Source organism: Macrotis lagotis, chromosome 1, assembly GCF_037893015.1.
Source record: "Macrotis lagotis isolate mMagLag1 chromosome 1, bilby.v1.9.chrom.fasta, whole genome shotgun sequence".
Taxonomy (NCBI): domain Eukaryota; kingdom Metazoa; phylum Chordata; class Mammalia; order Peramelemorphia; family Peramelidae; genus Macrotis; species Macrotis lagotis.
This window is the reverse complement of record NC_133658.1, coordinates 295,579,619-295,595,378: the sequence shown is the minus strand read 5'-3', so window position 1 is coordinate 295,595,378 and position 15,760 is coordinate 295,579,619. Positions and strand designations below refer to the sequence as shown.

Here is a 15,760-nt window from a genome sequence, read left to right as displayed (position 1 = left end):
AGACAATAAGGAAGAAGGATGGAGTTTCATACATAGATACTCTGATTTCCTTAAATACTTTGGGTCCAGTTTCCCCATAGGCCTTTCCACCTAAGAAGGAGGAATGCACTCAAAACTCTAAAAGTAGCAATAGGCAAACATTCTCTTCCCCAGTCACTGTACTTCACTCCCTAAATGTGCAGTCTGGTCCAATGAGTAAGGGAAGGGAGAAGTGAGATGAAGGGGAGATGAGAATAAAGAAAATTTGGTTCTTTCCCACTAAAGCAGAACCATTGCAAAGCACCAATTGTGTGAGGTACAACAACTTGCCAAGTTCAGATTGATATGGATGGCAATTTGCCTTGGAGGGAGAAGGAACAGAAAGGAGAACAAGAGAACTTTTGGAAACATTAGACACTCACTCATAAGCTGTGTGGCATTGGGCAATGATAACAACTTTGGAGCTGGAAGGGATCTTACAGGTCATAAAGTCCAACACTCCTTTTTTTTTAAAAAGATGAGGAAACTAAGATACAGAGTAGTTAAATGACTTGTTCAGGGTCACATAGTTTGTAAGTATCTGAAGGGGATTTGATTTGAGATCTCCCTTTACTCTAGCCACCATGCTCTCTACTCTCGTTTCCTCATTTATGAAATTAGAAGGTTGGTTTAGGAGGTTTCTAATAAATCCATGCTATGTTTTAAAATCCATTCCAAGGGGTGGCTAGGTGGCACAGTGGATAGAGCACTGGCCTTGGAGTCAGGAGTACCTGAGTTCAAATCCGGCCTCAGACACTTAATAATTACCTAGCCATGTGGCCTTGGGCAAGCCACTTAACCCCATTTGCCTTGCCAAAACAAAAATAAATAAATAAACAAACAAACAAACAAACAAATAAATGAATAAATAAATAAATGAAATCCATTCCAGCTCCAACATTATACTCAACAAAATTTCAAAAAACATTTATTACATACCTACTGTATTCAAAAGAGGCAATATTTCGTGGATAAAAATGAGCCTTGAAGTAAGGGACATGTCTTCAAGTCTTACCTCCTTTTGCCTACTGGCAATACCAACTGGGCAAAGTCACTTAACCTCTCAAAGTCCTGGGAATCTCCCTGAGACTAGCAGTCCTAGAACAGCTGCTCATCTTCATGAGTAGGGGGAGTTTCATCCCTTTCTAGCAGTGAAACAAAATAAGCTGAGATCCTATGCCAGGCCCTAGAGGAAATGACATGATGTCACCAGACAAGTGGATGCAAGGCTGTGGGAAAGGGAGATGATGAAAGGCTTCACCAAAGAAGCTGTACCAGATCTGAGCCTCAAAGCAAGCAAAGAAGGCAAAGGCATCCAGGCCAAAGAGGGAGTGCCAATAGTCCAGTTTGGCTAGAATTCAGAGTTAATGAAGGGAAGACATGGAATAGCCGTGTACAAAGGCAGGTTGGAGTGAAGGGCCTAAAATGCCAGACTGAGAAGTTTGGATTTTATCTAGAGGAGAGAGGAAGCCACTGAAATCTTTTGAACAGAGAAATGGCAATTTTGGCAATTGTGTGAAGAATGAATTGGGGAAGGGTGAGACCAGAGCAAGGTAATGAATAAAGAAGTTTTTTCTAAAGTACTTGTGACGATGCTGAGAACCTAATAGATTTAAAACTCTGGTTCAACTTACTTATTTAAAAAAGAGGAGAGTGAAACCCAAGAAGGATGTTGTGACTTGTTACTGTTAAAATAAGAATTCAAAACCTAAAGATCATTTGAAGGGAGAATAGGGGAACAGATATCTGTTAGAGATGCAGAGGAGGGATTGATTGGTTGTGAAGAGTTAGTGTTAAGAAGAGCTAAGAGGTTGTCAGTCTTGGAGATTGGCAGGATATTGTTGTAAGGGGATTCAGTTTGAACATCTGTTGCCCCAAGTGCTATGTAGTCTGAAATCTCTCCCTGCCCTGATAGTCTGTTTTCTAAGGGCCCTCCCAGATCTGGCAATCTCTGATTTTCTTTCACAGGTCCTTCCTTTTTACAGGACTTTGAAATATGTAGTATGGCAAAAGCCTGACCCATACTGGCACCTGTAGCCAACTGCCCTTCACATTTGCTAGTTCAAGTTCAATATGGGGGACAATGACTACAAGTTTTATGAATTAAGGTTTGCTGGTGTTCAGCAGTGCTACTAAGGACAAGGTCACAGATTTTGGCTTCCAAGACATTACTGAGCTCTCTCTGGCTAGTGTTAAGATTATCAACTGGTTATTCTGGACGTTGGTCAATGGTTGGATTACAGCATGGGAGGCTTCCCAGATAATCCTGATAAATACCCAGGAATTTTGTTCTTGTGGACACTGATCTAGAGAAGCTAATGATTTGCTAGGTGACCTTGAACACATTATATGACCTTCCTGTACTTAATATCTCTGAGGACTCATATGTGTTCAGTATTCACTCTGCTTCAGGACCTGAGGTGCCATGGTCTTCGAGGGAAGCCTAAGGGACACTCTCTTCTTTTTCTTTCTGGATCTCACTTTCCTTATCTCTAAAATGAGGGATGAGAGTAAGATAAAATCCCTAATGATTCTTGCAGGTACAGTGCTCTCTGACTGGAGTAGGCTCAGCCAAAAAAAAGAAAAAAAGGTTTTAGACAGGCATGACTTCTGGACAATGAAGACCTTGAGGATAGCCCTACCTGCTGATTGTTCCTATATCTTTGCACATCCTTTTCTACTCCCTCACCACAAAAGTTCCCATGGGCAAAGTTAAAGTAGAGTCTTTGTCCAAAGTCTGGGAGCTGTGTATGAATAAGACTAAAGACTTCCAGATAATTGAGACAGTGATTCAACTTGCCTTGGCCCTGGGAGGCTCGACCCCTAGGTTCAACCCTCTCTTCTTAAAGAGGAAGAACCTGAGGCTCAGAGAGGGAAATGCTTTTTTTTTTTTTTTTTGAGGACACCCACCCAATGATTTAGTAGCAGAGCTGGGTTGGAAATCGAGATCTCTCAGGACTCATGACCAAAGATGACCATCTTCTGGTCTCTCAGATGGCTTGAGATACAGAACATAGACTTAAATATGCCATTGAAAATTACTAGAAGGGGAGATGTTAAGCTCTTCTACACTGGTTGTAGTCAATACCTATAAGTGAGGCAGTAATAACCAAGAACATGATGGGTACAAGGGCTCAGTGTAACTTTCTACTTTCACTGGCTTCTGCTACTCTGGGCTTGCCAGGGCTCAGGGCCCAGTTCTGAACATAATTCGGGGATGGTCCCAGCCAGCTGGGCTAGGGAAGGGGCCGGTGTTTGACAGGAAGCGAGGGTTGTGTGACTCACCCAGACAGCTTGAATTGGTTAGAAAGGAGCTGACTCAGCAAAATTCTTAAAACGATTCAAGAAAGAGAGGAGAAAACTCAGAGTGAGGGAAAAAAGAAAAAAAAAGATACCCTGGTTGGATGGTTAGACTGAGTCATTCTGGCTTCAGGGCCAAAAAGGGGGGTGGGGAAAAAGAGAGGAGTACAAATTATGGAAGTAGAATGAATAGTGTAACAAATTAGAAGACCTATGTTCTAGGCTAGGCTCTGCCCCTCTTACAGTGTGACTTTGGACATGCCACTCTTCTCATTTAGGTCTTATTTTTTCATCTGTCAAGTCAAATGGTTAGATCATACCACCTCAAAGTTCTCTGTCCAGTTCTAAAATTAGACCATCACAGAATTTTATTGCTTTGCTTTAGTGAGCCTGGGTCCCAGGGGCAGCCTTGCAGCTTCAAGGCCTGGCTCACAGTATGAGGGTCTCACTTGTTTGCTCATGTGGCTCTTCCCTTTCCTAATCCTTCCACTGCCTGAATCTATCTGTTATGGAGCTATCTTTTCACATTACAAGATAATAATGAGAATTATTTTTGGAGTGACTTCTTTGTAATCTACAACCTTGGGGTGGGGCAGGGGGAGTGCAAGACAGCTTTGATGCCTCACAGGCAGGATTTGAACACAGGTCTTAATTGAGATCAACTCTTTATCCACTGTTCTATGCATGTAATAGCTATTTAAATGATGCTTCGAGGCTTTCAAAGTGATTATATATATATTATATATATAATTTGAATGAATCAATGAATGAGTGAAAAAATATGACCACTATGCTACGTACTAGGGGATATAAACAGAGAATTGAGACAATCTTGTTCTTGAAGAGATCAGTCCAACTGTCCAACTGAGGAAAACAATACTTGCAGTAGGGCTCAGCTACAAAACAGGTGAAAAGGCTCAAAGTCTGGGACTGGGGATGGGGTCATAGAATCATCGACTAAGAGTTGAAACGGTCATTTAATTGAGCTTCCTCATTTTACAGGAGAGGAAACTGAGGCTTAAAGAAGCTAAATGATTTGCTCAGGATCATAAGACAGTAAGTACCTAAGATAATATTGGAACCCAAGTCTTTCTGAAGTATTGGAGTACATTGAGAGGGCAGTGCCTTGGATAGTACAAGAAGTTTTATCCGCATTTAACATCTGAGGTACCTGAGGTTTGGTGACTCACCCAAGGTAACATTTACTACTAGAAAGAGGAAAGAGGTAGGGCTCCCATCCAGATCCTCCTAATCCCCATTTAATACTATTTCTACTCCTCCACATGGCTTCTCTGAACACAGCAATCCAAAGAGACCTATTGGTGTTCTCTATGTCTGCTATTCCTTGTTACAGTAATGTGCTGGTAACAGAGGCCAATGAGCTCACTGCTTTCCTTGCATCTTAAAGTCATGTGTACTCTACCTGTACCATAGATTTCACTTTCAAGAATTTGGTCTGTCTTTCCCTTAGTTCTCTCCAGAAGCTGGGGTTATACTCACCTTCTCGCCTTTTGGCCCTGGTGGTCCAATGGGTCCTGGTAGTCCTTTGTGTCCCTGCAGGAAATAGAATACAGTATAAGTGTCTCTTGTCCAGGGGATCAGAAATTAATGAAGTTAGTGAAAAAAAGGAGAGAGGAAGAGAAGTCAGAAATGTAGAAACTGGGTTGAAGATATGGGCTCTGATTCTAGCTCTATCATCAAGTCTTGTTTGACCTTTGGCAAGACTTCCATTTTCTGGGCCTAATTCCCTCAATTGTAAAATTGAGGGGATCTTGAAAGGTCCTTCTGGCATGGAAGTTCCATACCTCTGTGACTAATTTCTCAGTGAGTTCTATCATCAGCTTTAGGTTATTTGGCACAAGGAACACCTTAGAGTTGGTCTTTGGCACTCATGCTTCTAGATAACATGCTTCTAAATATTCGTCCATAATTTGTGCTCCTCTCTTTTCCCCCCTACCCCTCTTTGGACCTGAAGCCAGAATGACTCAGACTAACCATCCAACCAGCGTATCAGTGAAACTGAGCTTTACCTGGATAACTCAGGTGGAATACTGCTGCAATACTGCTTCTGCTACACTGGATGGGAAAGCAATACCTTTGAGCTAGTGCTGAACATGTGTCCCTAATCTGGAGAGACTTGATAGAACCCATCTCTCATCCTAAGCATGTCACAACTGTCTCAAACTGCCTATCATGCTTCTGTAACTTTCCTATACCCTACCATGCATCATTAGCATCTCAGCTCTTCTTGCTTGTTCTCTTACTTTGCTCCACCTCTATGTTTCCTTCTTCTATGCTTTAATTCATTTTCCTCCTCTCCTCTAATTTCTCTTCTTTCTCCTTACTCTATTCATCTCCCCCCCATCCTATCCCCTTTCCTTCTCTGCTCCAGATTTCTTTTCTCCCATTTCTGTATTTATGTGATATATTATCACTTCCCCTGTCTCTCCCTTCACAGCTTCTATTTTTCTCTTTTCTCTAGTACACTCTGAAGTGATTTTGATACCATATTTTCACCAAATTGATAAATTGGTCCTGGTGGGATATTTACCAACAAGTTACTATTCCATAAACTGGTTCAGGAGCCATTGTTTGAACCGTTTGTATGGTTCAAAGGGGCCTTCCTTTTCCCTTTTACCATTTCTTCTTATTTCCTCTTTCTTTTCTGGCAAGTGCAAACTTACATACAATATATCACTGGAAGCAGGACAGAGTTCTCAAGGAAAGGAGAAATGAGGGACTTTTAAAAAAAATTTAAATGTTATCTTACATCATAGCCAGGTAATCCAGGTTCTCCTTGAGCTCCCATCCTTCCTGGAGCACCCTATGGAAAGAATTGGAGGGAAGAAAAAATAAAATGCTTATTTTTACTGTGTAGTACTTGGAAAGCAAGACCTTGGCTGGGGAGTTGTTCCCTCTCAAGGGCAAGTCAAGTAATCAGGCTATTCTAGTCTTTTTCACTGTTTTGAAACTAAATGCTTCAGTCAGATAGTGATTGAGTTGAAGAGTTATCCTCAGGTCCATATAGTCCTCCATTGACCTTGGTTTGCTTTTTTATTAGCCTTTCTATTTTTTTGGCTAGGCAATGGGGTGAAAGTGACTTGCCCAAGGTCACACAGTTAAGTAATTATTAAGTGTTTCAGGTCTGATTTGAACTCAGGTCCCCCTGACTCCAGGGCCGGTGCTCTAGTAGCTTTTCAAACTACAGCTTCATTGGGAAACTCAAGAAATCCAGATCCTAGGGAGCAGCTAGGTGGTACAGTAGATAGAGCACCGGCCCTGGAGTCAGGAGTACCTGAGTTCAAATCCAGCCTCAGACACTTAATAATTACCTAGCTGTGTGGCCTTGGACAAGCCACTTAACCCCATTGCCTTGCAAAAACTAAAAAAAAAAAATCCAGATCCTAAGCTATGTCCTCCATATTACCAACCATCAGAGAGATTTATACCTAAATGATGGACAGAACTCTGGACTTGGAATCAGGAACACCTGCATCTGACTCTCACCTTGGACACTTACTGGCTGTGACCAGTAGCAAGTTTCTTAATCCCTCTGTGCCTTAGTTCTCTCCTCTGTAAAACTAGGGAATAGTACATAGCATTTCTATCCCATGATTGTTATGTAGATCAAATTAGATAATGCAAGTAAAGTACTCTGCAATCTTTAAAGTACTTTTAAAACATCAGTTGTCATTGCTATTATTTTTTATCATTATTGCTGTTATCATATTAGCCCAGAGGAGATAGAAAAAGAGATAGAGATCTGTACCTCCACAACCTTTCTCCATGGAAGCAACCTCTTTGGAGGTGGATAATCTCACTGAGCTTCAGTTTCCTCATCTATAAAATGAGGAGGTTTAACTAGATGGACTCTGAACTCAATTCCAGTTTTAGTTCCATGATCTCATGATGTGAATTTTCCACATAGGATCTAAATATTTGAACCCATTTCCAAATTTATTGGCAAGAACTGACAACTATTTTTAATCCACTTCCCAGCAAAAATTTTGACAAGATATTTTAAAAAAAGACAGAATTCAACAGATCTGGGTTACACTGTTTAAGGGAGAAAGGTCTTCTAGATTTCCACTGGGTAGTGTGGTGCACTGTGAACTCTCCTGCCAATTAAGAGGTTTTGGGAATACCTCTGAAACCCCAGAATCCCACATTCTTCTCTCTTGGAGATTTATTGTACTGACAGTCTTCTGCTCCCTGCTATCCCCAGCCTCAACACTTCTACCCAGTTTCCTCTTCACCCAAGGGCTCAGATAAACAAGTCACAACTCCTCCTCTCTGCTGACTTTCAAAGAAACATAAAGCTCTCTTTTAATTTGTTTGTTTTGTCCTAAACTTTTTTTAAAAAACTAGTAGTGACTCCAGGTAGTGACAAGATAGGGCTTAAGATAATAAAAAAACAAAAGGAGAAAGTTACCAAGTTACAGGAAACAGTAAAAGTTAATATAGCAGGTATCCCTGCTCCTCATTGAAATACAGACAGCGCTAGACCTGATGACCTTCATTAGCTATTCTCTTTCACTGACTCTTCTCTTGGTTCTCATCCCAGGAATTGACATGCCCATAGTTTCTATTCCCTTTCTGTTCTCTGCACTGGTTGGCTTCTGGATTTCCCCTGCTCTGTTTGATAAGGGACAGAAGGAAGTGCCAGCCCACCCTCTGTCTGGTTCATAGATCCCTGAGTGAGATAATAAGGTTGATGTAATGTGGGCTCACAAAGGCTCAAGTGAGCTTGGGCCTTTCTCAGAGGAAACTCCAGACCATCATCATCCTGCAGCTAAAAGGTCAGTTCCTCACAGTTGCTGCATAGAGAAGTCCAATGCTCTCCGTTCAACCAGAGCCATCACCATGAAACCCTCTCAGCTGTTCTTCTAACAGCTGGATGAGACTTCAACATTAGTGCCAGAGGAACCAACTACATTTGGACCCTAAGCCACCTCCTTCAAGCACAAATGGTTCCTTCAAACTGGTCTCTTCCCTCTCTACCCATTCATTGAACCTTCTGAACTCAAGCCTCCCATGGCAGCAGGGCCATCCTCACCGTTGGTCCCAGAGTGCCCCGAGATCCTTTGGGGCCTTGGTTGCCAGCTGGTCCAGGATCTCCTGGAACACCCATCTCACCAAGATGTCCTTGGTAGCCCTTGGCACCCTAAAAGAGTAAAGGGAGATAAACTGTAATTCCCTCAGGGACTGTTATAAGAATGAGGGGAAGACCAGTACTTGCATGGAGAAAAAGGTGGCACATCCTACCTTGGGTCCCATTCGTCCCTTCTCGCCTTGTTTGCCTGGTTTTCCTTCTGGACCCTATGATGAAAACCCGAACCAAGAAAGAAATGCGATTTATCCAATGGAAAACTCAACAGATTCTCACCAAGCCCTCACCCCCACCTCATCACATATTCTACTTTTCCTGAAGATCTATGAAAATACAATTAATCCCTCACTAAGACTATGAGTATCTAGATGCCCTGGTGAGTTGGTTCTGAGAAGGTTCAGTACTCCAACATGTACTCAACTCATGTTCATCAGCAGCCAGGAAATAACAGATACCTGGAGGTATCTTAAGTAGAGGTAAACTTAAGTAAAAAGTCTAGCCCTAGGTTAGGCATATTGAAAAGCAATGAGGTACAATATGAATTGGAGTACTCAAGTCACTAGATGGGATGCAGAAGGAGCAAGTTCTCCTCTCTCAAAGGTAAGCTGGAAACATTTATTAAATTCTTAAATATAATCTATTTGCCTTTGCACCAAGTCCAACAGGACAGCAGGGGTGGAAGGGAATTTTAAGTCCAAGGTGCATGTGAATTTTTAAACTGATGGTAAAATATTGCAAATTGACTTTCCCCTAATCTGTATCTCTTCATTTCAGACTTTTGTTTTGAGATGTACAGAATTAAGACTTTTGCAACGGTGGTGATATGAAAATTTCTACTGGTTGACTTGACTGAGACTAAAGGATGAGATTTTCCTAAGCCTGACAGATCCTATAGATAGCTTTTAGCAGAGAGGTCTCTGCAAGTCAAGTTCCATGAGATATTATCAGGGCTGGCCTTTTCTGAAAAGGGGGTCTGGTTTCCCAAGTATAAAGCCCAAGTGACAGTAGGTACTAGAACATGATGTCAGAAGATCAGCAAGCCAATCTGGATAGTGATTCAGGAAAGGCATGGAATTGGAGAAGTCAATGTAATACAAACATTATCAGCTTTCATGGAGTGAAATCCATGGAAAGCTAAAAGAGAATCTAAGTTAGGAAAACCAATGCCCTTTGGGTTTCCTGTATTATAGGAAATCTACTGAACCCAAATAACTCCATGGGCATCTAGTGACATTAAGTGGAAACAGTCATGGCTTTGGAAGCAAAAGATTTCTTTCTGGATATTTAGCTATGTTGTATATTAGTTGCAAGCCCTGCAAGCATCTATTTTCTTGATTGTAATATGATGACAAAAATACTTTCTTCTTTAACTTCATGGGGTCAAGTTAATGTAAGATTACTTATTTACCAGGACTTCACTAACACAAAACCCCTTCATGCATATGAGGTTTATTCTGTCTTTATCCCACCATCTTGGCTCTGCCCTCCACATGAGGTTTACTGGTTTCCCCATCTATAAGATGACAAATTTGGGCAGATTGTGAAGGGTTATAAACTGCTAGACTAAGAAGTTTATATTTTATCTTTGGGGGTTCCCCATGACTCTATCCTAGACTCTGTTATCCTTCTACAGTAGTTCATTTGGTGATCTGATCAGCTCTGGTGGTCTCAATTTTTTTTCTATTTGTTTTTTTGCTTTTCTTTTTAATGTAGATGACTCACAGATCTACTTGTACAGATGTAATTTCTCTCTCCAGTCTCATATCCCAAACTGTTATTAGACATATCAAATTGGATATTCTGAAGCCATCTTAAACTCAACACATCCAAAATATAGTTCATATATTTTCCCCAAAAATTCTTCCAATACTGTCCCTACTGCCATCCAAGGTACCATCATCCTCCCAGTCACCCAGGTTCACAACCTAGGTATCATCCTTGACTGTTCTTTCCTGCATCCAATCAGGTGTCAAACGAACCCTGTTATTTCTACATTCATGACATTTTTCATATACTCACCCTTCTCTGTATTCATTGTAACCATAACAGGGCAGGCCTTCATCATCTTAGATCTAGGCCATTGAAAAAGTCTTCCATTTGGACTCCCTCCCTTAAGACTCTCCTCACTGCAGTCACTTTCATTCAATTGTCAAATTGACCTTCCTAAAGCATAGGTTTCACTACATCACTCCTTACTTTTAATATACTCCGGTGACTACCTATGACCTCCAGAAACAATTATGCTATTATACTCTATTTGACTTTTAAAGCTCTTCAAAACCTGGCTTCTTCCTACCTTTCCAGGCTTCTTACACCTTACTCCCATTCACATATTCTGAGATTGTTCACATTGCTTTTAATACTATTCTTCAAACATGACACCATCTCCTTACTGAATAGTTTTGCTGCCTGTCCCCTATGTCTGAAGGTCTTTCTTTGAATCTCCAATGTTGGCATATAGTAGGCACTTAATAAATGTTAGTTGATTGATTTATCCTAGAAACATATGGAATCACTAAGATTTTTGAGTAACATGGGAGTGACGTGATTAGACTTCGATCTTAAGAAGAAGGTTTTGGAATATGTATTAAGGAAAAATTAGAAAAGAGAATATCAGAGAACCTGATTAACAGACTACTGTAATAGTCTAGAAAAGAGGTGAAGAGGACCCCAAAACTATGGTGATCATCATATTACTGTACATGTGAGAGATATTGTGGTGGTAGAAACAACAAAACTTGGCAACTAATTGCATGTGGGGGATTGAGGAAATAGCACACAATGGCTCTAAAGTTGTGAACCTGGATATGGGGAACGATAGTGATGCCTTCTACAGGATGGATTTAGGGAGGAAGGCATTTGTTTTGAATATGTTGAGCTACAGGTGCCTACCAAACAAGTAGGAGAGAGGTTCAGCAAAGCACTTAAGAGATATGGGTCTGAGGGGCAGCAAGGTGGTGTAGTGGATAGAGAATCGGCCCTGGAGTCAGGAGGACTTGAATTCGAATCCAACCTCAGACACATAATAATTATGTGTGACCTTGGGCAAGTCACTTAACCCCATTGCAAGGGGGGGGACCTGGAAAAGCCTGGATGTCTAGATCTGGAAGTCATCTGCCTAAAGGCATAAACACCTGCTCTTTATAGTACAATAGAATATAGGTGCTAAAAAGAGAAAACCTCGAATCTAGAGCTGGCTCTGCAACCAACTGTCTCTTTGATCTTAGCCAAATCACTTCTACTTCCTAGATCTTATTCTACTCCTCTGCACAATGAAGGAGCTGACCTAGATGACCTATAAAAGTTTCCTTCATTTCTAGGGCATGATTCTATTACTTCCAAGTTCCCAGAATGCCTTTTTGTGCACCTTAGTGGGCTATCCTTCTTGGATCTTGGAATTTGGTCACAGCTTCTCTGTCTTCTCTTCAATTTGGGGTAGAATCCACAGAGAGTCCAGGAATGATGAGTTGGTTTAGTCCAAAGAGATGCCTTCCTGACAGTGGCCCATTGTGCTTAGGAGGTCAGCCCATATCTCTCTGCTGTCGCTGACAACGTCATCTTCAGCTTCCTTGCTCTGTCCCTCTAAAGGGCAGAAGGACACTTTTCTCACTGCCTGCTCTGTCTCTGTGTTCCATGAAGTTACTGCTGAAACAGATATTGGCCTTTAAAATGCCCTTTGCTTGCCCCGACTGACCTTTCTGAAAATGGGTCAATCAGAAAACTTCTTTCCAATCTCAGTGATCTTTCTCTCATCCTCCTCATTTTTTCCTGAGGCACTTCCCTGGGGCTATTTATTGACTTTTTTCCACCCCACCCTGGACTGTGTCTGTTCTTTCTTCTGCTACCCAATTGAAAAAAAAGAAAGACTAGTCCTCATTTGTTGCCTTCAGGGGGCTGGGCTCTAAAATGCAAATCTTCAGACAAGGATTTACCCATCATCCTGGAGCATAGAGACCAGGAATCACTACCATAAAAATCCTACTCTGATAAAATCTGTTTCTCTTCTGAACTCTTATAAAGGACTGTGAGTTTAGAAAGTTAATTGACTCCGGGTAAATTTGTACTACTTTGAGCCTCAGTGAAATAACAAATTAGGGGCCAGTGAAAATATAATTACCCCTCTAATAGAAGGAGTTTGACATAAATGGGTTTATAAGAAGGGCCTTTTGTGACATGTGAAAGACTTTTTCAGTTTGTTTGGGAGAAAAATGTTTTTGGCTGCTGGGAAATGATTCTTGAATATAGAAGGAAAAAGAGTTTCATTGTAGGATGCTGAGCTGAATTTAGGAAAATAGCAAGATCATCATGCTAACAAAATTCAAAGGAAAAAATCAACAATTCATTTTTTCCCCATCAGAAGAAACCTAACACAATTAACAAAGAAGCAACCCCTGAACCAGGAAGGTCTGGATTCCAGCCCCTGACTGATACCAACTTGCTGTGTGACCCTGAAGAAGTGACTTAGCCCCAGGTCTCTAGGTAACTTCTCAGATTTGAAGTTGGAGAAGATCATAGAGCTGAATGGAAGAGTTCCTTATGTCAGCAAAACCAAAGTTATAGTCCTTCTTTTATCCCATTTGTGTTTCTCCCCTTTAATTCTTGAAGCAACTACATCAAATTATAACCACATTTTTTAAGTGGGAGTCAAGAACCCTGGATTCTAATCTTACTTTTGCTGAAATAGAGGTATATGTGTATCCTTGAAAAAGTCATTTCCCTTTCTAGGTTCAGTTTCTAGAGGAGATAAAAGGAGGGACTTTGACTGGCTTCTCTGCAAAGTGTCTTCCAGATCTAACATTCTGTGTTCTGATATTAGAATGGGAGTTTTTTTAAGAGTAGAAATTATTTCAGTTTTTTGTTTTTATATTTTTGCTCAGAGCCTAGTACAGTTCCTGAAATATGGCAAGGAACTTAATATTTGTTAACTCAGTGCCAGAACATTTTATGTTGGAAAAAATATATGTTTTATTTGCTATTTAGTTGTCTTAGGTTCATTTATAGGATAATTAAGAAGAAACTAAAAAATTTCAACTATAATTGCTCTCCTGTGAAATTCATATTTTGGCCCAAATTTGGCACAATTATTCAGCACTGAAACAAAAGGAAAAAAATGTTTTTCAGCAGCAAAAGAGTTAATTGATCAAATGATTCTATTCTTACTGACCTCAGCCTAAAAGGATTCTAGGAATTCATTCTCTAAGTTAACATCCACTTCATTTAAAGGGACCATCATTTCCCCAGCCCACATGGCTGTCATCTTTCTCTCTTCCTCACCCCACAGATCCCATACTGCTGAGTCTCATTGTTTCTGCCTCTTTAGTATCATTTATACCCAGTTTCCCTCCTAGTCCTATTATAACAATGCACCTCTTTTAAAATGGACCATTTAATATCTCCTGACCTGAATTTCATTGTCTTTATAGACTACCACTTCTCCAATCCAACCTTCATGCAGCTAATCTTTTTTTTTTTTTTTTTTAGGTTTTTGCAAGGCAAATAGGGTTAAGTGGCTTGCCCAAGGCCACACAGCTAGGTCATTATTAAGTGTCTGAGACTGGATTTGAACCCAGGTACTCCTGACTCCAGGGCTGGTGCTCTATCCACTGCACCACCTAGCCACCCCCACAGCTAATCTTTTTAAATAAATCAATAATCTTTAAATGAATCAATAATTACTCCACCCCTTCACTCCATGGATCTCCATTGTGTATTAAATAATTTTTGACTAACATTCAAGACCCTCACTTCATTCTGACTCAGACTTACTCATTCAAACTCATCTTATATTGCTACCTTTTATTCAGTCTATATTTCAGACAAACTGAACAACTATATCTACTCCTTTCAGCCTGCTTCTACCTTGTGCCGTACCTCTATTCCTACCATCTTCCATGCATGAAATAAACTTTCTCACCACCTCCACTTCTCTCAATTCTGAATGAAAGCCCTTTTTCTTTCAAAGCCCTATTTTGGTACAGTCTTCCCTTGAAGCCTCTCCTACCCTCTTTTCTCTTCTTCTCATACTTTCCCTACCATCACAAGGTAAATTTTTTTTCTTCTTCAATATATTCTCATAGCACTTCAACAGGACTTTTCTGTGAAATGATCACACTGTCCCTTGTATCATAGCTTTTGCCATATTTATCCTCCTCCTATCATTAGATTATCAGTTGCCCTAGACAGAAGAATTTGAGTTGCATTTATCTTTGTGTTCTCAGCAACTAGAGTGGTTGAACACTTGAACACAGTAAACATTTAACATATAACCATTGTGTTGAATGAAATTGTTTTCTAATGACCCTCATCCTTTTGGACCAACTCAGATCGGTGCCCTTAGCAAAGAAGTAAGATGCTTCCTCTCTCTTTCTCTCTCTCTCTCTCTCTCTCTCTCTCTCACACACACACACACACACACGCACGCACGCACATGTACACGCACACACACACGCACACACGCACACGCACACGCACAGATGTGTGCGTGCATCTTCTCCACTATGGAGCCCTTACCTTCTTGTTGCAACTGGGACAACAAACATCTCATTTGTAATGTGGCTCAAAAGGTTAACACATTTCATGATGCTATTTAATTATCTTTGAAACCCCAGAGTCTATGGTATACTCCCAATGCACCAACAGTTGCACAGCATTCTCTAAAGATTTCAGAACCTGATATTTTCAATTTTTTCATGTCATGGGTCTTCTCTTTGGGCAGAGCTGCTCCCTAGATGGCTGGGTGATTATTAAATCATGGGAGGTAATTTTTTCTCATCAAATAAAAGATTACAACAACAGATTCTTATGTCAAAAAAAGTGATTCAACTAATAAGAATCCAAAGATGATGAGCCAAAACTCAGATTCACAATCAGACACGCGATCTCTCTCTGAGTGCCTCTGGGTCTCCTGCCCTTTCAACTCACCCCACACAGTGTACGCTGCACAGTTGTTATAACCAGGTATATCCCCAGGCCAAAAAACATGGAAAGCTGTAGATTTTTTTCCCTAATGAAATATGACTTCTGAGAAGGAATTAGCATCTTGGCTGCATATATATATATATATATATATATATATATATATATATATATATATGTATATATATGTATGTGTATGTATATATACATATATACACATATATGTGTGTGTGACACATACATGTATATGTGTGTATATATATATGTTTGTATTTTTGAGATGCCAGACAACATTTCATTCCCAGGCACTAACTGCCCATAAAATTTTATTTTTTTAAAAATTCTACATTTCCCAGCTACAGTTTTGGCAAGGACTCTATCAGAAACAGAGCCGAGGAGTTATTTTTTTTAAACACA

General features: G+C 40.4%; 1 protein-coding gene across 1 annotated transcript in view; it reads right to left on the bottom strand.

Annotated features, from left to right (window-relative positions):
• The window catches only part of COL27A1 (collagen type XXVII alpha 1 chain), a 249,264-nt gene that overhangs the window by 37,860 nt on the left and 195,644 nt on the right, over nt 1-15,760 (bottom strand). Inside the window, exons 38-41 of the mRNA XM_074211169.1 lie at nt 8,584-8,637; nt 8,375-8,482; nt 6,089-6,142; nt 4,819-4,872 (exon numbers count right to left, since the gene is read on the bottom strand). Coding sequence (XP_074067270.1) covers nt 4,819-4,872; nt 6,089-6,142; nt 8,375-8,482; nt 8,584-8,637 — 270 coding nt within the window. The remainder of the gene's footprint in view (nt 1-4,818; nt 4,873-6,088; nt 6,143-8,374; nt 8,483-8,583; nt 8,638-15,760) is intronic.